The 23527-nt window shown below is 36.7% G+C and overlaps 1 protein-coding gene across 3 annotated transcripts in view; it reads right to left on the bottom strand.

Moving 5' to 3' along the window:
• UBR3 (ubiquitin protein ligase E3 component n-recognin 3) overlaps positions 1 to 23527 on the bottom strand; it is a 241685-nt gene that overhangs the window by 155675 nt on the left and 62483 nt on the right. For all 3 annotated transcript variants that reach the window (XM_047085617.1, XM_047085616.1, XM_047085618.1), the window contains exons 6-8: positions 13438 to 13504; positions 6710 to 6840; positions 4947 to 5175 (exon numbers count right to left, since the gene is read on the bottom strand). In XM_047085617.1, the coding sequence (XP_046941573.1) occupies positions 4947 to 5175; positions 6710 to 6840; positions 13438 to 13504 (427 nt within the window). The remainder of the gene's footprint in view (positions 1 to 4946; positions 5176 to 6709; positions 6841 to 13437; positions 13505 to 23527) is intronic.

The following is a 23527-nucleotide window of genomic DNA, read 5'->3' on the forward strand; positions in this document are numbered from 1 at the left end:
TTAGCTCTCTTAACCTGTTCCAACTTAACTGATTCACTGGACAAACGAGCTCCCCATTCCTACTCTAAAACATACTAATACCCCAAGATTTTTTAGCATTTCTTAGGCAGTTACTTTTTTGTCTCTCAAAAGCTTTGTAATACCTCTCTTTATGCATTCATATTTCATCAGTTTATATATATTTAATTCAAATTTTATAATAAGAACATTTAACATGAACAGAAACAAAAACTGACTCTGGATAAGCATATATGCTAAAAAATCTTGGAGAAAAATCATAAAAATCTAGGATTTTACACTCAGATGGATTCACAAAGATCTTTATGTTCTAACTTTAAAGAAAATGAAACTGGAAACCACAGATGATGCTTTGCACAAGTGGTACATGTAAGAAAGATGAGGGAGAACTCCAGTCAATGAAACTGTAACTTAAAAATGCTTTGCCCAGGGGCGCCTGGGTGGCTCAGTCGGTTGAGTGTCCGACTTCAGCTCAGGTCATGATCTCACAGTCTGTGAGTTTGAACCCCGCATCGGGCTCTGTGCTGACAGCTCGGAGCCTGGAACCTGCTTCAGATTCTGTGTCTCCCTCTCTCTCTGCCCCTCCCCTGCTCATGCTCTGTCTCTCTCTGTCCCAAAAATAAATAAACGTTGAAAAAAAAATTTTTTTAAAATAAAAACATTTAAAAGTAATAATAAATAAATTTAAAAATGCTTTGCCCAAAATTAACAGACTGGAGAATCAATGTGCATCTCTGTGTTTTTAGTTAAAAATGCACTGTTTAATACATGCATGTAACCTGTTTTAATGATTCCTCACTTTAACCAAGTTTTTCAACTAACCATCTACTTGTCAAACTCATCAGTGAGAGGTTTCTACAGCACTTCTTAATTTCCATACATTAAATTTAGGTTTCAGTCCATGAAATTATTTTACTCAACTCTTAACTTACAACAATATACAAGAACAGGACCTGCGAAGTTAAGTATGCTCTCTTTCAGTGCCTCTCAATAGGACGAGAGAGGGTGTAACTGAATGAAGGAGTGGGGGTAAGAGGGCGATTACAAATCATCCACACCTGAGATTAGAAAGCCCTCCCTGACTACTACCGCCATCACCATGGGCTATAATAGGAAAAGTATAAGAAGTCGTAAGAACAAATACAGCTAGAAAAGACTCTCCTGAGGAAGCGATGTTTAAACTAAGATCTACAGAATGAAGGAGGAATTAGAATAAGCCAAATAAACTAGGGATGGGAGAGGCAATGGTGTTCTAGGTAGAGGAAGCAATACACAAAAGGATGGAATCACTGGGACAAAGAATGCAGAAGACGGGTGGCACAAATGACGCCAGAGGGCCTTATCAATCAGCTTCAGGAGTTTGGAGTTCACGTGAAGAGAATGGCAAGCCACTGGGGGTAGGGTTGAGAGATGGGGACATGATCAGATGTGCAGTATAGAAAGTAACTCAAGGAAGGTGGTGATGGCTACTAGTATGAAGCCTAAAGATGTCAATGGCTTGAACTATGGTGGTGGCATGAAGATGTAAAGATGAAGAGAAGTGGCTATTGTAAGGTGTTTACAAGGTTAAAATGACAGATTCGGTGATGCTCATTATATCTACAAGGAGTAAAAAGTCAAAATGACTCCTAGGTTTTTAGGTGAGGCAGCTGTGTAAGTAGTTGGACAGGGGTACTAAAACACACACTGTGTACTCACATACACATAAAAATACACACATTCACACACATGCACACACACACACACAATAGAAAAGAAGCAGGCTTGACAGAGAGATAAAGAGTTCTTGGTGTGGACATCGTGGGTTTGAGGTACACAATTGGATGTTTGAGACACCCAAAGAATATAGCACAATAAACAGTTTGATGTGCAGAACAGATCGATCTGGGATTATTACCAATTGCGGACACTCCCATAGTTATGCAACATATGGTTTTAAGTTCCTATTCTACACAGACTGTTTCATAATACAAATAGTAAAATTTCAGGGACATCAATAGTTATGTTTGGAATTACAAAGGAGTATGGTGTAGAAATGAATACAACAGAGTAAAAGTGTAAAGTAGGGATTGCATACTACTAGAGGCTTTTTCCTTTTAATCTTCAACTATTGCTGTGGCCATGTGAATTCTCATCATATGAGCGTCTATTTACTAACGATATATACAAAATTTTAAAATAGTGTCTAACGAAAATTTATGAAAAAGCCAGATAGATCTATTTAAAAATAAAAACAAAGTACAGGGATCCTGTTGTAATATCTGTAGCAAGTTATAGGTAGTTCAAAATATTTAAAGCCCGTTCCAATACTCGATGTAAAAACAGGAAAGTTTATAGTGTTTTTAGAAGACCATCAAGCAGGTATCATGAAATGTTATGCTACGTTGGAATAAAACACCATGAGATCTAAAGATAATATTAGGCCTTGGCTTAGAAATAATGTAATTTACTGCTAGAAAAAATACACTTGTATTTAAAGATCTTAGCAATGCTACTGATAGCTATTTAGCTTCTAGAAAATTCAATTTGTGTTGAATTTCCAAGACAGATTAACTGCATTAGAAGGGAAGTATATACAGAAAGCAAAATAAGACTTTGCAATATGAGTTCATAAAATATAGGTAAAGTAAGAAGAACAAAGATACCAAGACAAAGTGCCAAAAAACACCAATGTTGACAGGACAAGCTGAAGAGTTCTGGGCCACAGAAAGAATAGACAATCAACAGTGTGAAATGCTACTGAAAATTAGGAAAGATAAGGTCGAAAGAGTGGCCATGGGTTTCCCCATCATGTAGGTCATGGAAAGGGTGACCATATAATTTATTGTATAAACTGGGACTCTTTTGAGAGTAAAAGGGATTGTATGAATAACTACATCAGAACAACAGACATTACTTGGAATTGTTCTGGGGAAAGTAGGACATGCAACCACTGGAGTCATGGACAATTTTGGAGAGATCAACAGAATGATAGAAGTGGACACTAGACACTAGACCTCTAGTCAGTAACTGAGTGCCTGAAAAGCAAGGAAACAAACAAACTCTTTCAGGAAATCTGGCTGCAGAAAAAATATGGACAGATTCAAACACATGTTCTCAAACATTCTTCCTTGAAGATCAAGTGCAAACTATATATAATAAGCACAGCTAAACCACTTAGTCAAGAAAACAGACCCCAGATTCTTTTCAAAAGAGCAGATACTTCTAAATTTTAAGTTTTCTAGTCTATAAAATAAAAATACTTTTTGTGAAAAGTCCTTCTGTAAATAAATAATTCTATATATAAGAATATGACTGATATGATATTAGATACTGAACTGAATGATGATCGATACTATTTCAAAAGAGAACAAACAATACATGTAATGTATGTAACTAAATCTCAGAAAGAAAGGGTCATCTTACAAGACAGAAAAACTACAATACAAAGCAGCTGTTAAATTTTCCTTTAAAAAAAGTAAAGAGATATATTGCTTAATGTAAATAATGTATTATGCTCCCACTATACCCACAATGGAAGACAGAATCACAGAGTGGGCAAAAGAATGGGTGTAAGTCAAACACCCAGCCTTACTACTTACAGCTGTAAAACCACAGATGATTGACTTTAACTCCCTAAGCCACAGTTCCCTCACCTATAAAATGGAAAAAAACAAAATCTACTTCTTAGAACTACTAATGGTTAAATGACATAATATAAAGAAAAAGAGCATAGCATATAGTGAGTGCTCAAAAGATGGTAGCTATCATATTAGCTAGCTATTACTAGTATATATAAGACACTGTACCCTGCACTGAGCATATATCAATTTTCAGGCTATGATATCACAGGAGAATATAGACACACTATCAGAATAGAGAGAAAATAGGAGCTGATATGCAAAAGAAGGTAACAATGGAACAAGGCAAGTTTCAACTACAAGATCTCTCTTCCAGAGAAAATGGAAAAGTCCTAAGATTTAATCTGAGGTACTGTTTGTTGTTAAAGTTTAGCTCCACATGCCAACAAGTGAAGACACACTGCTATCGATATTGACCTGCCTTGTTTCATGGTTAAGGGCAGATTCTGACATCAGGAGATATGAAGTCCTTGGCTCTGTCATTTACTAGCTGGCTTATCTATGGTAAATGACTTAACTTCTCTAAGACTCAATTTAACTCATCTATAAAGTGGAGAAAATAATAATACCAGTCTCAGAAAAGAGTTCCGAAGCTTAACTGAGAAAACATATGAATGGTATTAACACAGCGCCTCATACACAGCAAATACTCAAATAATATAAATTATTACAGGGAGGCAAAGTTAAGATGAAAGACCACAGTGAAATGAGAATAGGAGGAGGCCCCAGAGACATTATGGCAGTTTGAGGAATATCAACCATATAGTGGGCACAAAAGAAAAAAACTAAAGACCTCACTATGGGAAAACAAAAAAAGGCAATATTTATTTCAATTTTTAAATTATAAAACTATAGGCATATAAAAATGTCTAAGGCTGATAGTTAAACTTATAATAAAAAAAAGGAACATGTGCAATAAAGAAATGGTTAAATTATGGTAAAGTCATATGATATTAATACCTGCAATCATTAAAAACCATGTTCCCAACACGTACACTATGGTAGTGTATTTTTAAAGTATTGTACCATATATTAAAGTATTATTTCTATCTGTGAATACACTCCTATCACACAAAAAGACAGAAAAGAAATATCCCCAAATGTTAACAGCTGTTTGTAAATAACTAAGCTATAACTAATTTTAAAGTTTGTCTTTAAACTTTGCTGAAAATTTTCAAAAAAATTCTTTAACAAAGATGTATAATTTTACAATATTTTTAAAGTTATTTTAAGCATATAAGGAGGTTTTTAAGACTAGTTACACAAAGTATACCAATAATAAAACTAGTGAAATAATTCTGAGTTTACCTTGTAGCTCACTTTTAATAAGGCAACTTTCCATCATGTATAATAGCACAGTGACCATAATATCCAGCAGCTGACATTCTTCTGTCACCTGTCTGGCTAGCTCTTCATTGCTGAACAACTGAACACTAATATGCACAATTCTGTTAGACATTGTGTCGGATTCATGACTCTTCTTCAGTGTTTTCATAATGAAAGCGTAATGCTGAACAAAAGTTTTTGTAAAAGCAACCTGTAAATTTTTTAAAATAGGGGGAAAAAACACAATAGTTTAGAGTTTTACAACACATTTTCCAATACATTATGTTAGCATTTTAAAGCTATTATTAGCTTGTGATGACGCCCAAGATAATTTTAAAAGTAATTTTAATGATGATGGTAGTCACATTCTTTTTTTTTTTTTTTTTTGGAACATTAGCAAAATACTTGGATGGTTAAAAAAAATTTAATTACCATTTTAAATCATTAAAATTTTAGAGCAATTATAAATACCATGATTTAAAAACACAAATTTTCACTTTGCTTACAAATAATATCAATTAGCTAATGTCAAAATAGGTGTCACTGTTTTGTTTAACAACAAAATCTAAAGTCTCAGCTAAAAACCATACCAGAGGATGTAATATAACTAAAAAACAAGGGTGTCAATGTGATTACTCCAAAAGAAATGTATTCCCCTATTTGATTGGAAAGCTGACCACTACATGACTAAATAAATACTCTTTCTGGGGCACCTGGGTGACTCAGTCAGTTAAGCATCCGACTCTTGGTTTCGGCTCAGATCATGATCTCACAGTTTGTGAATTTGAGCCCCGCATCCTGCTTGGGGTTCTCTCTCTCTCAAAAAAAATCAATGAACTTAAAAAATTATTAAAAATAAAAAAAAAAAAACAACTCTGTGTAACATGTACATTTCCTCTTGTTTTCTTAACTGGGTATAATGACACAAAACAATGGCATTATTCATTAAAGTTTAACTCCTAAAGAGACTTTATTATCTAAACCATAAGAAGAACTACAGCAATCAATCAATCAATGAAAAACAATACCAACAACAACTACTACTACTACTACATAATTTATTTTCTTTTCATGCATGCAGTTGTGTCACTTTGCCATAACTACATGGTAGTCACAGGTGTGGGTCCACACCTTCTGGGACTAGAGCCTTCAATACCTACATGCGTATATAGGTCAATACCTGTTCTGTCTTTAACAATATGGCTAGCAATTACTAACCCCACGATTTTCCCAAACCTAACCCCACAATACATTTTTTTTAAGTAAACGCTACACCCAACACGGGGGTTGAACTCATGACGCCAGGATCAAGCATGCTCTACCAACTGAGCCAGCCAAGTGCCCCTCTAACCCCACAATCCAAATTCAGTTGCCCCCTTAAACATTCTCATAGCACCTTGTACCTCTCCTTTAGAGAACTTACTACAATTTGTAAGTACACATTTACTTGTGCAATTATGTCTTTGTCCCCCAGCATTCTCTTTGGACCAAGTTCCATGCAGAAAGTCTATCCTTAGGAATTCTGTTCTGTAAAGCTGCTTTGCCTCAGAGCTATGATCCTGTGCTTTTTGTGCAAACCCTGTTTGACAACAAAAGAAGCTAATGCTTTTTATTAGTGTTATATCAGTCCTCAAAGCTACAATAAAATAAGCCACAGCTGAGAAACACACCAAAAAGATTTTTCATAATGAAAAGGCAAAGAAAGGAGAGCAAAGTTCAGAAAGAAAGGGAAAAAATGTAGATACCTTATACTCTTGATCTGGAAGCATGTTGAGTAAGAAAGTTACCATCTTCTGAGGGAATTCATACTTTATAGTCCAAAACAATAGTTCTTCTAGAAAACTTTTATGTTTCAAAACATCCATTATAGATTGATCTACATAAAAAAAGAAAACTTATCACCTAATGATTTAAGTTGTTCATCTCATTTAAACCTTACTATAATTAATAATCCATCAACCTCAAACACCTGAATGTATATAAATTAAGGATACCTTTTCATTAATTCAATAATGCTGACATCATCAATTCAGATTTCTATAATCTCCATAGTATAAAATAGCAAAATACTCAATCTTTATGTTTTAATAGGAAGCAGGTACTAGAAAAATAAGTAATTATCTCTCCTTAAACATAAGCACTTTATCTAAAATTTCTAAGATTCAAAATAATTATGGAACAGTCATGGTACTGAATATTTACAGTAATAACAATTTTAAGCTAAAAACAAAATATCAAAGCCAGAAAGCCCAAAATTATTACATCTTTTGATTTTTAATTTTTAGAGAAAGGGGGAGAAATTTTTATAGAATTCAATAACTTATTTCTTTAAAATTGTTCTTCATAAATGAAATACTAACTTTCCTGCAGGAAATAATTACTAATGTATTGTTTACTCTAGTATATGGAAGCACTCACTTTTTTTCCGGAAAGAATATACCAGAACAAGTATAAAGAGTGTTATACATGCTTACTTGCACTGCACTCAAGATGCCCTCTTCATGCACAGAAGAAACAGAAAATGGGTGGTGCCCCCTGGGGTGCCTGAGTGGCTCAGTGATTTCAACTCAGGTTGAACTCTTGATTTCAGCTCAGGTTATGAACTCACGGTTCCTGAGATTGAGCCTCGTGTCCAGCTCTACACTAACAATGTGGAGCCTGCTTGGAAATCTCTCTCCCTCTCTCTGCCCCCCTCCTCAAAAATAAACAAACATGAAAGAAAGACAGAAAGAAAATGGATGCCCCTTTTATTTGTGTGTGTTTATTTATTTATTTTAAGAGAGAGAGACAGAGAGCAAATGAGCAGGTGAGGGGCAGAGAGAGAATCCCAAGCAGGTTCCATGCCATGAGCGTGGAGCTCCACACGGGGCTCGACCTCACCATGCGAGAAATCATGACCTGAGCTGAAATCAAGCATCAGACACTTAACCAACTGAGCCACCCCGGCACCCCTGGATGCCCCATTTAAATAAAAATATTCAAAAAAGGATAAAATTATCTACTAGACAGCCAATTTCTATGGTGAAGTGCTACTCACTCCTTGAGAGCTACTTTGTGTCCTGCTAATCTCTGCATCCTTGCCACACTTAGTCAACAGAAAGGTCTCAGTGAGTATATAATGAACTGAATATTTTAATACTTTGGTTATTTCTTTCTCTCACTTTCTCTAATTTCTTTCCCTGAAAAAGAACAAGAAAATTCTACTGATTTTTGCTGGAGCCAATAATCTTGGGCTACTGCTCTGGATCATCAGGTCCACATAAGTACATTTCAGAGGACATAGCAAGTGTCAATGGAATGGATTGGTTCAGTGATGATGCTTACACAGGGACTAGAGTTAGATGAGAGATTTAAAAATAATAAAATCACATGCACTAAAATACTCAGGAATGACCCAAACTACATTATAGTTCAAGTTGTCTTACAGAGTAATCTTGGAGCATTTTTCAAGTGGCCCTACCTCAGTGGTACAGTTCTATTATTTAGTAATGTGGTCACACCACATCTCCTCAGCTCATAGGTATGCAAATGTAACAGTACGCTCAATACACATGCCATCAACAAGCATGTCATCGCTCTCTTGATTCTTCTATAAAATATTCTAGGCTTAACAGGCTTGAATCAGTACTTACTAGACATAACTTTAATCCAGTTTTTTCATTAATAATTAGTAACCCAATATTTTCAGAATACCATTTCATTATTCTGGAGACACGACAATTTTAACTACAGAAAGGCAAAAGTTATGTCCCAATCCCCCAACTCCCTTTCACTGTGCCTTTAGTATAAGCAATATGTAACAGGGATAAAAATATAAATACAATTATACTATATATCCCCTTAGTGGAAACTACTTAATTCTTTATTTTCTAAATCTCAGAATTTTCTACTTGTAAAACCAAAATCTCTTCCTCCTGAACTAGATCATTCACAGGATGACAATGATTTAAAAATAGAAATAAACCAGTCTTGCAAAAACCGAGGTAAAATATATTCAAAAGCACACACTGACATACTCAAAGCCAAAAAAGCAATAAAATTAGGGCCCAAGTGAATCAGATGACAGGAATATGAGGATTAGAAATTAAAATTAGAATGTAACCCAGAGCATATCGCTGATGCCAATTTAATTCGCACAGTTCATTTAGCACTAACATGATTGAAAATTTTACAGACTACCAAAAAAATTTAAAAACCTTCAAGGATAAGTGTTTCTAAAAATATTTGCAAAGCTAAAAAAACTTGTGGTATTAATCTTAGAATTCACAGGACTCGGCAAGTTTGCAATTGTCAAAGGAAAGCCTGAAGCTACCATAATTATTATATGTCAAGTATTTAAAAAGAAAGATACATTAACTTTGTTTTAAATAAATAAAGCAAGCCAAATGAACCAGAAAAGCTACGGCTTCTACTAAAATGAAAATAGGTACAGTTGTGTACAATTCCATTTTTTCATCTTCAGACAAAAAGCAAAGAAAAAGCCTACAATGTCTTCATTGCAGTCGTTCTTAAAATAGATGATGTCAGTTTCTCCCAGATATTTAAAACACGTGTGGGGTGCCTGGATGGCTCAGTCAGTTGAGTGTCAGACTTCAGCTCAGGTCATGATCTTGAGGTTCATGGGTTTGAGCCCCACACTGGGCTCTGTGCTGACAGCTTAGAGCCTGGAGCTTGCTTAGGATTCTGTGTCTCCCTCTCTCTCTCCCTCCTCCCTCCCCCTCTTTCAAAAATAAACATTAAAAAAAATGTAAAAAATTTTAACAAAAAAATAAAACATGTGTGATGGGCTTTGTGTGCTGTTATGGAAATGTGGTTAGAAATGCTTCCAGTAGTTATGTAGGACTACATATTTACGTTAAAATCTGGATTAAATTGTCATGACTTTTACAATGCCAAAACTACCTTAAGCCAAACAAACAAACAAAAAAATTGAACAATCAGGTATGTGGTGGAAAATCTGTGGGTAAGGTAAAGGTTTTAATTAAACAGTAGAGTCCAGGCTCTATAACTCAGGAACTCAATAATCTTGGCCAATAAACTTGGCCTTCTAGGCCTCCGTTTTCTCATCCTTAAAATTTAGGTTTTGAGAATACACAGTGAGTTTGTGTAGCACAGAGCTTCAACCTCTTGCCTATCGTTACATGTTTTCTTTTCAGCTCCCTTTCTAACCACTGAACCAAATTCTTACAAAAACTACACCACTCCCTGGACTACCAATATCTTCAAAAGCAACAATCATTTTTTGAAAACAGGGGTTCTACTAATTCAAATGGCTATTTCTTCCATGCACATAATTAGGGCAAAAATGATAACTGATCAAGTCTTAAATCTCTCTACTACTCCTCACCAGTGGAAGAAGGAAGAGAAGATAATCAATCCAATCTCAAATATGAAAAAAATCAGGTATAAAATAAGCTCCAACTTTAAGTCTCCAAAAAAAGTATCTTCAGCCAAAGTCTGACCAAAGGAAAACAATGTTACACCATAACAGGTATTTTTTTCTGGGCATCCCTAAAGCTTAAACTCAAGTATGTGCCTAACAGTCTGCTTCAATTCAGATGTTACCTCAAGAACTCAGGTAAACACAAAGACAACTCTGGCAAGTCAAAGGGCCAGGCAGCCATATGAGTTTCTAATTTCCTTCAGACATTAAAAAGATATATGCACCCCTATGTTTACTGCAGTATTATTGACAATAGCCAAGATATGGAAGCAACCTAAGTGTCCATCAATAGATGAATGGATAAGGAAAATATGATATATACACACAATAGAATATTAGGCAGCCATAAAAAATGATGAAATTATGCCATTTGAGACAAGAGGATGGACCTACAGGGTATAATGTTAATTGAAATAAGCCAGACTGAGAAAGACAAATACCATATGATTCCACTCATAAGTGAAATCTAAAAAGAAGAAGAAGAAGAAGAAGAAGAAGAAGAAGAAGAAGAAGAAGAAGAAGAAAGCAGAATCAGACCTACAAATATACAGAACAAATTGATAGCTGCCAGAACAGGTGCTGGGGGTGGGGGGGTGGGAACCAAATGGGTGAAGGGGAGAGGATGGATGTATAGATATGGGCTTCCAGTTAAGAAATGAGTAAGTCACAGGAATAAAAAGCAGACCATACAGAATACAGTCAATGATATTGTAATAGTGAAGTAACCAGACAGATGGCAGCCACACTTGTGGTGAACAGAGCATAATGTACAAACTTGACAAATCACTAAGTTGTACACCTGAAACTAACATATACTGTGTCTTAACTATACTCAAACAAACAAACAAAAAGCAATCAAAACCCAGCAGATTCAGGAAAACCTACCCCTGCAACTACCTAGAAAGAATTTAGATAGGGGACGCCTGGGTGGCTCAGTCGGTTAAGAAGCTGACTTCGGCTCAGGTCCGATCTCACGATCCATGAGTTCAAGCCCCGTGTCGGGCCCTGTGCTGACAGCTCTGGAGCCTGTTTCAGATTCTGTGTGTCCCTCTCTCTCTGCCTCTCCCCCATTCATGCTCTGTCTCTGTCTCAAAAATAAATAAACGTTAAAAAAAAAATTAAAAGAAAGAATTTAGATAGAAGATCTGCTCCAGGAAGAGAGCTATCACCAAAGATAATTACATTATGGTATAAACTAAGTATAGTAGACAAGGAGGAACCTAGCAAGACTTGTTTGATCAAAGTCTTCTATGTCCCATTGTTTCTGAGTAGCTCGGAAAACATGCATTTATCAAGTACTTACTCTTTTTCCCTTCCTGTGAATTGCAAGTCTTCTCTTTGAAGTCCCAGACCCCTACTCGCTTCTCCTTAGTTCAGAATGACCTAGATGCTGTATTTCGCCTGTCTCTGGAATTTCCATGTTGGTGTGGATTCCCCATATATAAGCAATTAAATCTGATTGTCTCCTATCAATCTGTCTCATGTCATCTTAGTCTGGCTAGAAGGACCTTGAAGGGTCCCCACCACGAGAAATTAAATGCAGCAGCGTAAGTACCTCAGAAGAGACTTACAAAATGAGCCTCAACTGAAAGTGCCTGCAGTTCTAAATATTCCTTCCCAAGCAGTTCTAAATATTCTACAAGATACATCAAAATAGTAATTTAACAAATTCTTTTCATCAAAATAGTAATATAACCTCTGGAAACTCTCTAACAGTGCATACAAACCCAGCATATAGACCACGTTGGTATTTGGAAATCCATGGCAAAAATTCACAGCACAGGCCATCAACTTATAACAAGTACTCTAGAAAAGCTTTTAGTGAGGGTCTAGAAAACATAGTGATTATGAGGTTAAGCTCTGGGACTTGAATTAAGGAACTACTTCTCATTAGCTGTGATCTCTAACATGCCTTCATTTCCTCATTCATAAAATAGTCATAACAATAATAACAATAATAAAAACTGCTTCATATGGTGATTTTAAGAATTAAATGAAACGTGAGGTGCTTAGCACTACATCTAGCATATGCAAAAAAGTTTTAAAAATATTATTATTATTAATCTATTTCCTCACTACAGACATATCTACTTCCTCCTTTGAGCAAACACACACTGAACCTTTACTGAACCCTTTTTTTTTTTAATGTTACTTATTTATTTTGAGAAAGAGAGACAGCATGCGTGATCAGGGGAGGGGCAGAGAGAGAGAGGGAGAGAGAATTCCAAGCAGGTTCCATGCTGCCAGCACAGAACCCGATGCGGGGCTCAAACTCATGAACCCTGAGATCATAACCTGAGCAGAAATCAAGAGTCAGCAGTTTAACCAACTGAGACACCCAGGCACCCCTTTAAACAACCCTTAATAAGTGCCATTCATTTTAAATCTCTCCCTCCCCCCACCTCTCTCTCTCATCATCTCTTCTGTGTTTATCCTTTTTCACTCTAGAAATTGCATACTCCAGATTATAACAAAATGTAAATCAAACTAAAACTTTACACCAAAAACACTGGATCCAAATCAAAGAATCAATGAAAAGATTTGTTTTTATGGTTCAAATATAATAATGCATATCTTATGAAAAAAACAAGAAACAAAATTCCAATAGTAAGGGTTTCATTTGCTTTTGAGGTCCCCCACAATCACTCCCTAACAACACTTTCTCCATCATTAGACAAATCTAAAAAAAATAACTCTCTTCAAAATGGCTAGCCAATAAGTGTTCTTAATGATTAAACATTTTTAAATTAATGTTTAGATTAAACATTTAAATAAAATTTTTATTTAAATTCCAGTTAGTTAACACAGTGCAGTATTAGTTTCAGGTGTACAATACAGTTATTCAACACTTCCATATAATACGCAGTGTTCATCACAACAAGTGTACTCCTTAATCCCCATCACCAATTTAATCCATCCCCACACCCACCTCCCCTCTGTCAATCACCAGTTTGTTCTCTATAGTTAAGAGTCTGTTTCTTGGTTTATATTTTTAGCTTCCTATACAAGGAAAAAAACGAATATAAATACCTTTGGTGCTACTGCTCAGTTTGACCCTCTTTCTCTTGCCCAGACCTTGACTCCCATCTTGATCCTCCTGGAGAAAAACAAAATTAGCATCATGTACAGTCCTATTCATGAATGTACACATTTTACACAAATATAAATATGCTTATAAATTATGTTAAATATATAACACAGGCATGCTTCCATAATATTAACACATTTTACTTTCATGTATTTACTGTATAAAATATATTTTTACTTTAAAATTAGCATTATAATTAAAATATATAATGAAAATCCTTAGTATTAAAATACAAGAGCTCTTAATCTGTGCTTTAAAAATTTTTTTTAATTTATTTATTTATTTTTTTTTTCAACGTTTATTTTTGGGACAGAGAGAGACAGAGCATGAACGGGGGAGGGGCAGAGAGAGAGGGAGACACAGAATCGGAAACAGGCTCCAGGCTCCGAGCCATCAGCCCAGAGCCCGACACGGGGCTCGAACTCACGGACCGCGAGATCGTGACCTGGCTGAAGTCGGACGCTTAACCGACTGCGCCACTCAGGCGCCCCTAAAAATTTTTTTTTTAATGTTTATTTTTGAGAGAGACAGAGTGCGAGTGGGTTAGAGGTAGAGAGAGAGGGAGACACAGAAACTGAAGCAGGCTCCAGGCTCTGAGCTGTCAGCACAGAGCCCAACGCAGGGCTTGAACTCACAAACTGAGAAATCATGACCTGAGCCAAAGTCAGACGCTTAACCGACTGAGCCACCCAGGCACCCCTTAACCTGTGTTTTAATGGCAGACTTGCAAAACCCAAAAATTCCAAAACAAAAATTTCCAAAACACAAAAAAATTACTAACCTTTTAAACATAACATCAAATGCACAAAAAAGATAAAGGGGAGAAGGGAAGCAGATTAATACAGGAAGAAAGGAGAAAAGGGGAAGAGAGCTAAAACAATGAACAGAGAAAAGGCTTTGAAGGATCTAAGAGAAAAGATGAGTTTAAGAAAGCAAATTCTAAAAAAAAAAAAAAAAAAAAATTCTGAAAAATAAACACAGTGCATTAAAAGCTAGAGTTGATAGTTTAAAAAGTAATAATAACAAGTTTTAAATACTTAAGAAAAAATCCAAAAAGGAAATACAGGCATTTCTGCTTATATGTGATATATTCATTCCTGAAAAACCCTCCCATTAAAAATAACAAAGCTAAAGGGGGGTAGGGGAAGATGAGGGGCAGACAACTTACAACCTATTCAGTTTTATAACCAGAGAAGTAACAAAAGCAATAATAGGTACCTGGAGATATTATTTGGATGCCCAGACAAATATCTTGGAGTGGTGTTAGGCTGCCTCAGGGGATATTACCACTGCATCATAGCAGAATGGGAAGCTAGCCAGCTAAGACAACACAGAGGTAAGAGGAGCAGAGGAAGCTGCAATCTACCCCTAGTGCAACCAATGTGAAACTAGAGGTATGCCTCTTGCAGAGGGAGCCCTGGATGCAAGTGCACATTTCTAATTTTCTTTAAATGTTGCTGAAAAAGTCCCTGCTGCCTTCACAGTACAGTTCAGGTTTATTCCCATGCAGGTAAAGGATGATTCTACCCCATTATCCCAGCTCTCTTGAACTAGGAAAGACCACACAGGGATCCAAAACCTCTATGTTATACTAATGTCTTTCTCTTATTTTCCAAACATATAGGAGCCAACTGGTATTCTAAAGACATGTGTGGTAGTATTCTCTATACAGTCTGTTGTACTAACAATGGTGTTGTGTTGGTGGCAGGTTAAACTGTGGTACAAATTCCCAGATACTTTCTCAATTATGAAATCTCCAAAGCAGAAAAGTAACCTTAGCTTCATGCTACTGTTTTATCTACTGGCTTCCTTGTCGGCCAAGATATAGCTTACTTGGCCTACATACCATAGCCTTAACTTCAGATATCTGGCAAATCTAGCATCCATCCTCAGAGCTGGGGTCTTCCAAAGTTACCACGTAGCTCAGTCAGCATTTACTGACCACTTCAGTATGCCCTCCCTGTAGATCCCTACTTTTGCCAGTCCTCTCTGACCATCTACCTGGCAGCAGTACTGAAAGTCAAACTACAGTCTCCTCCTTCTCTTCTACCAGCCTCATTTGCCCTTGGAGTAACTCGGCCAGAATGAAACTGCAAGCATTAAAAGGCGGAAAGAAGACACAAGAATATAAAATCATGACAGAGGGCCCAGAGGGTTCTAAAGTGTGATATTTAGCTAACAGCCACTTATAAAACTGTTCTCCCAATCTTGAGAGAAAAGACAAATCTGGAAAAACATATTTTATAACCCAGGCTAGAATTACTTCATAATTTCAAATATAAACTTCCTATAAGAAGAGTATCCTCAATCAAACAATGGTCATGGCATAACAAAGCTGTATAAATTTCCCAACCTTATAGTCTAAAAAACAAGTAAAATTAACCAAGCAAAGGAGAGGAAAGCCATTCCAAGAAAAGACAGCATGAACCAAAACACAACAACAAACTATGGAAACAGTGAGCAGTGAGTTGGGATTCACATCATGGTAGATAGATAGCAAATACATCCAGGAAGGGAGATTATACGAAGAGTACCAGAAAATGCAAATTCCTGTACATTACTGCTAAAAGTATACAGTAGTATAATTTTTCTGAATGGCAATTTGCCAATAGACATCAAAAGCCTTTATTTATTATTGTAACAGAAGTTTTAGTTATAGGAATTTATCCTAAAGAAATAGACAAGTGAATAAGGACTATATGCATAACTATTTATCACAGTGTTATTTATAAAAGCAAAATGAAAGAATCTTTGACTTCCAATGGCAGGGGATTAGATAAATTATACTACACCTGTACTCTATGAAGAACAACAATGCTAGAGCTCTAAATTCATTTTGGCCAGATATGTCTTCATAAACCATTATTAAAAATGAGAAAAGCATGATATGTAGAATAGCATATAGAGTATGAAACCATTTAAGTACTAATAAAATACATATAAAACTGTTAAAATATACTCATTCTTATAATGTTCAAAACTGTCATTAGTGACAAAAGTAGATTATAGAATCTATAAAAGTATTTATAGATTATAAAAGTAGAGTAGATTCATATACAGCATGAAACCATTAAACTATACTACATATAAAATGTAGAATACGGAAGTTTACAATAAGTCACCTCTAAGTGATAGACTAATACATTATTTTTTATATTTTTGTTAATACTTTCTATTTATTCAACAATGACTATGGATTATAACTTAAAGATAAATATGTTTTAAATACTACTTCTGATTTCAAATCCAAAATGTGACAACCTGCTCAAGATAATGGATTATTGTGCTATCTATTACAAGTCCCACATTTTTGGGGGAATGCAAACTGGTGCAGCCACTCTGGAAAACAGTATGGAGGTTCCTCAAAAAATTAAAAATACAACTACCCTATGACCCAGCAACTGCACTACTAGGTATTTATCCAAGGGATACACGTATGCTGTTTTGAAGGGGCACATGCACCCCAACAATAGCCAAAGTATGGAAAGAGCCCAAATGTCCATCGATGGATGAATGGATAAAGAAGATGTGGTACACATATACAATGGAGTATTACTCAGCAATCAAAAAGAACGAAACCTTGCCATTTGCAACTACATGGATGGAACTACATGGATAGGGTATTATGCTAAGTGATATTAGTCAGTCACAGAAAGACAACAATCGTATGACTTCACTCATATGAAGACTTTAAGAGACAAAACAGATAACATAAGGGAAGGGAAACAAAAATAATATAAAAACAGAGAGGGGGACAAAACAGAAGAGACTCATAAATATGGAGAACTGAGGGTTATGGGAGGGGTTGTGGGAGGAGGGATGGGCTAAATGGGTAAGGGGCACTAAGGAATCTACTCCTGAAATCATTGTTGCACTATATGCTAACTTGGAGGTAAATTTTAAAAAATAAATAACTGGGCGCCTGGGTGGCGCAGTCGGTTAAGCGTCCGACTTCAGCCAGGTCACGATCTCGCGGTCCATGAGTTCGAGCCCCGCGTCAGGCTCTGGGCTGATGGCTCGGAGCCTGGAGCCTGTTTCTGATTCTGTATCTCCCTCTCTCTCTGCCCCTCCCCCGTTCATGCTCTGTCTCTCTCTGTACCAAAAATAAATGAACGTTGAAAAAAAAATTTTTTTTAAATAAATAACAAATAAACAAATAAAAATTAAAAAATAAAAAAAATCCCACATTTTTATTTTGAGGAAAAAACAATACTTTTAACAACAGGAAGAACTCCCAGTAGTGAGAATTTCAGGATTAAGGAAGATGAGAATACGGTTACCATGACTACAATACCACAACACACCCCAAATTCATGATGGTAAATTGTAGTTCTTCCCTATTTATCCATGAGGAAGCAATATAAAACCCTGGGAGAAAATCATGGTCTAATGGACAAGGAAGGAAATAAATCAAGTACAACCTCAATCCAAACAGCATTTGGGCAACCCTCAGAAACACTTTGCAAATCTTAACTAATCCCTGGGCAGAGAAGTAGACAACACTGCTACATGTGTTTCAGACACAAAATATGTATATGTCCAAAATGAGATAATAAGATCCATAAAAACCCAGATTCAAACTCCCAGTCTGAAAAATTTACAGATGGTTTCTCAATCCAAATTAACCTCTATTCCTTTCTCTCTTAGATTTAGTAGACAGATGAAAAACATGTGAGCTCCATAAAAAGAAGTCAGGTAAATTAACAACCACTTAAAACAATACCCAAAGATTGTTATTGGGCTACCAAAAGACTTCATCAAAAAATTGTCTGAACTAATACATGAATTCATCAAAGTCACAGAATATAAAATCAATGTACAGAAATCTGCTGCATTTCTATACACCAATAACAAAGCAGCAGAAAAAGAAATCAAGGAATTAATCCCATTTGCAATGGCACTAAAACCAATAAGATACCCAGGAATAAACCTAACTAAAGAAGTACAAAATCTGGAGGCCATGAGAAGGTGGCAGAGCAGCACAAAGACCCTCAGCTTGCCTCATTCCTAAAACGCAGCTAAATCAGCACCAAACCATTTGCACCCTAGGAAATTAATTTGAGGATGAACACAATTATCTGCATGACTTGCGCCACAGAACTCGGCAGGGACACAGTGCAGAGAGGTGAACTGGGAGAGAGAAAAGCTGAGAAGGATAGAGAGCTGGGTTTTTTTGGAAAGAAGACAGACAAAGGTGGAGAATGAAGCACATCAGGAGAGTGCAGGAAAAAACACTTCCCAAAAGTAGCGGGAGTGAGAGAGAAAGAAGTGAAAACACTCACAGGGGACTGAACAAGCAACCTGTTCCCCAAAACCACTGATGGGAAGAAAGGAGAGGGTTTCAATACCACCAGGATCCTATAAAACACTGGAGAGCAGAGTCTGACGGTTTGGAGCTCAGCGCTTGGTGGTGTTCTGGTGAGGAAGTAGAGCAAATCCCCAGGAGCAGGCAGCAAGGTCTGAGGGGTCAGTGTGCCACATGGGGAGAAGCAGTTCCCCCCTTGGAGGGCATCTGATAGAGGTCATATGGCTTCACCAAAGGCAAAGATCCCAGAAGACCCCAGAGAGCAGCCATGTTTGCTACTATTGAGACAAAGACACCAGAGTGCGGAGAAACCTGGCTCCGGCTGTGTTGTGATTTGCCATAATCTCTGAAACTCTGTCACTGCGCAATCACATTTTCTGGAGCAAGCACCCAGCCATTGCTCAGCGAGATCTTGCACCAGAAATTTGGCACAAGTCCAAGCAGCAAGGGCCTCTGGAGTGTGGGGTTTTGAAACGCAACCCCACCTAAGATAAAACTCTGGAGGGAGGTACTGCCTGGCAGGCAGATGGATTGGATATGGACAGGGTAGGGGCGGGGAGTGGAGGGAGGCCTGAGACAATGGAGGAGGGGTGCTTGATCATGGGTCAGTGAGAATGGGAAGTTCCTATGCCAGAGACAAGGGAGCTGGGTGAAGCCATTTCCACCTCTCTAGCACAAGCCACACTAATCATCCCAGCAAGCTAAGCAGTGCCACCTAGTGAAGAATGGAGTCATTACACCAAGCCCCACCCAACTGCACCCTCCAAGCACATCCCCTAGAAGACCACACAAGTCCCTCCCCCTGCTTACTATGGACTATAGATTACTACATAGTTTGAAATCCAGGGTAACCTGGGTGTAACTTCCTTCGGGTTTCATTGTGTTTGCTTGTTCATTTATTTAGTTTGTTGTGGTTTTGTTTTTGGGTTTTTGTTGCTTCTGATTTTGTTTAAATTGTTTTTCTTGGTTTTTTTTCCCCCCATTCTTTTCTTAGTCTTGGATAAGGAAATAAAGAATTTTATTTTTATTTTCTTTTTTTTAATTTTTTTATTTTTTTCATTATTTTTTGAAATTTTTACTATTTCCCTTAGTTCATTTTATTCTATTTTATTATATACAATTTTTTAATGTTTATTTATTTTTGAGGGAGAAAGAGCACATGTTTGAGTGGGGGAGGGGCAAGGAAAGAGAGGGACACAGAATCTGAAAAAGGCTCAAGGCTGCAAGCTGACAGCAGAGAGCCTGACACGGGGCTCAAACCCATGAACCATGAGGGCATGACCTGAGCCACCCAGTCGGACACTTAACCAACTGAGCCACCCAGGCACCCCATAAAATTTTTTTTAATTTTTAAATATTTTCTTACCTGTTTTTTCTTTTCTCTGTCTTTTTTCTCTATTCTATCAAGCTTCTTTCAACTTCTTGACCAAAACACACCTAGGATCTAGCTTCCCTTGTTTGATTTTTTGTTTTGCTTTTAATTTTTTTTATTTTATTAATTTTTTTCTTCCTCCAAAATGAAAAAATGAAGGAATTCACCCATTTACCCCAAAATAAAGAACAAGAAGAAATGACAGCCAGGGGCTTAATCAACACAGATATAAGCAAGATGTCTGAACTAGAATTTAGAACCATGATAATAATAATACTAGCTAGGGTGGAAAAAACCATAGAATCCCTTTCTGCAGAGACAAAACAAGCAAAATCTAGTCAAGACAAAATTAAAAATGCTATAACTGAGATGCAAGCAAGAATGGATGCCACGAAGGCAAGGATGGACGAAGCAGAGCAGTGAATTAGCAATACAGAAAACAGTATTATGGAGCAGGAAAAAAAAAAGAGGGGAAAAAAGGCAAAAGAGCACAATACAACTCTGTGACTTATTAGAAAGGAATAACATCCAAATCATAGGAATCTCAGAAAATGAAGAGAGAGAAAAAGGAACAGAAGGTTTAATGTGAGCAAATTATAGCAGAAAACTTTCCTAATCTGGGGAATGACTAAGACATCAAAATCAAAGAAGCACAGAGAATGCCATTAGATTTAATAAAAACCAACCATCATCAGGTTGTATCATAGTCAAATTCATAAAATACACAGACAAGAAAAGAATTATGAAAGCAAAAAGGGAACAAAAGTCCTTAACCTAGAAGAGAAGACAGATCAGGTTAGCAGCAGACCTATCCACAGAAACTTGGCAGGCAAGAAAGGAGTGGGAGATATATTCAATGTGGTGAATCAGAAAAATATGCAGCCAAGAATTCTTTATCCAGCAGGCTATCATTCAGAATAGAAGGAGAAATAAAGAGTTTCCCAGTCAAAAAAACTAAGAGAATTTATAACCACTAAACAGCCTGCAAGACATTTTAAGTGGAGAAAAAAAGAAATAAAACAAAGAAGACCAAAAGCAACAAAGACCAGAAAGGACCAGAGAACATCACCAGAAACACTAACTCTACAGGCAACAGGATGGCACTATATTTGTATCTTTCAGTACTCACTCTAAATGTCAATGGACTAAACACTCCAATCAAAAGACATAGGGTTGGGAATGCAAGCTGGTGCAGCCACTCTGGAAAACAGTATGGAGGTTCCTCAAAAAGCTAAAAATAGAACTACACTATGACCCAGCAATTGCACTACTAGGTATTTATCCAAGGGATACAGGTATGCTCTTTCAAAGGGACACATGCACCCCATGTTTATAGCAAGAATGGAGGCCACGACAACAAGGATGGATAAAGCAGAGCAAGCGAATCAGCAATACGGAAAACAGCACTATCAACAGTACTCAAAGTATGGAAAGAGCCCAAATATCCATCGATGGATGAATGGATAGAGAAGATGTGGTGTGTGTGTGTATATATATATATATATATATATATATATATATATACACACACACACACACACACACACACACACACAAAATGGAGTATTACTCGGCAATCAAAAAGAATGAAATCTTGCCATTTGTAACTACGTGGATGGAACTGGAGGGTATTATGCTAAGTGAAATTAGTCAGAGAAAGACAAAAATCATAGGACTTCACTCATATGAGGACTTTAAGAGACAAAACAGATGAACATAAGGGAAGGGAAACAAAAATAATATAAAAACAGGGAGGGGGACAAAACAGAAGAGACTCATAAATATGGAGAACAAACTGAGGGTTACGGGAGGGATTGTGGGAGGTGGAATGGGCTAAATAGGTAAAGGGCACTAAGGAATCTACTCCTGAAATCATTGTTGCACTATATGTTAACTAATATGGATGTAAATTTAAAAAAAATAAAAAATAAAACAAGTTAAAAATATTTTTTAAAAAAAAGACATAAAGTATCAGAATGGATAAGAAAACAAGACCCATCTATATGGTGCTTACAAGAAACACATTTCAGACCTAAAGACACCTGCAGACTGAAAGTAAGGGGATGGAGAACCATCTATCATGCAAATGGTCGTCAAAAGGAAGCTGGAGTAGCCAAACTTCTGTTAGACAAACTAGATTTAAAAAAAAATTTTTTTTAACATTTATTTATTTTTGAGACAGAGAGAGAGAGAGAGAGAGCATGAACAGGGGAGGGTCAGAGGAAGAGGGAGACATAGAATCTGAAACAGGCTCCAGGCTCTAGGCTGTCAGCACAGAGCCCGATGTGGGGCTTGAACCCACAGACCGCGAGATCATGACCTGAACCGAAGTCGGATGCTTAACCGACTGAGCCACCCAGGCGCCCCGAGAAAAACTAGATTTTAAAATAAAGACTGTAACAAGAGGTGAAGAAGAGCATCATAGCATAATTAAGGGGCCTATCCACCAAGAAGATCTAAGACTTGAAAATATTTATGCCTGCAACGTGAAAGCACCCAAATACATAAATCAATTAATCACAAACATAAATAAACTCACTGATAATAATAACATAATAATAGGGGAGTTCAACACCTCCACATACAGCAATGGACAGGTCACCTAAGCAGAAAGTCAACAAGGAAAGAATGACCTTGAATGACACACTGGGCCAGATGGACTTAACAAATATATTCAGAACATTTCATCCTAAAGCAGAATACATATTCTTCTCCAGTGCACATGTAACATTCTCCAGAATAGATCACATACTGGGTCACAAATCAGCCCTCAACAAGTACAAAAAAGATCAAGATCACACCTTGCATATTTTCAGAACACATCACTATGAAACTTGAAATCAACCACAAGAAAAAAATTTGAAAAGGCCATGAATACTTGGAGATTAAAGGACATCTTACCACAGAATGAATGGGTTAACCAGGAATTAAAGAGGAAATTTAAAAGTACATGGAAGCCAATGAAAATGAAAACACGACAGCCCAAAACCTCTGGGATGCAACAAAGGTGATCATAAGAGGGAAGTATACAGCAAGCCAGGCATTCCTAAAGAAGGAAGAAAGGTCTCAAATACATAACCTAATCTTGCACCTAAAAGAGCTGGAAAAAGAACAGCAAATAAAGCCCAAAACCAGCAGAGAAGGGAAAAAATAAAGATTACAGCAGAAATCAATGATATCGAAATAAAAAAAACAGAACAATGAAACCAGCAGATGGTTCTTTGAAAGACAGGGGTTCTTTAAACCCCTAGCCAGATTGATAAAAAGAAAAAAAGGACTTAAATAAATAAAATCACAAATGAAAAAGATTACAACCAACCTTGCAGAAATATAGACAATAAGAGAATATTATGAG

Source organism: Lynx rufus, unplaced genomic scaffold, assembly GCF_022079265.1.
Source record: "Lynx rufus isolate CCGP_SWC_20201006 ecotype Redwood Valley unplaced genomic scaffold, mLynRuf1.p SCAF_2, whole genome shotgun sequence".
Lineage (NCBI taxonomy): Eukaryota > Metazoa > Chordata > Mammalia > Carnivora > Felidae > Lynx > Lynx rufus.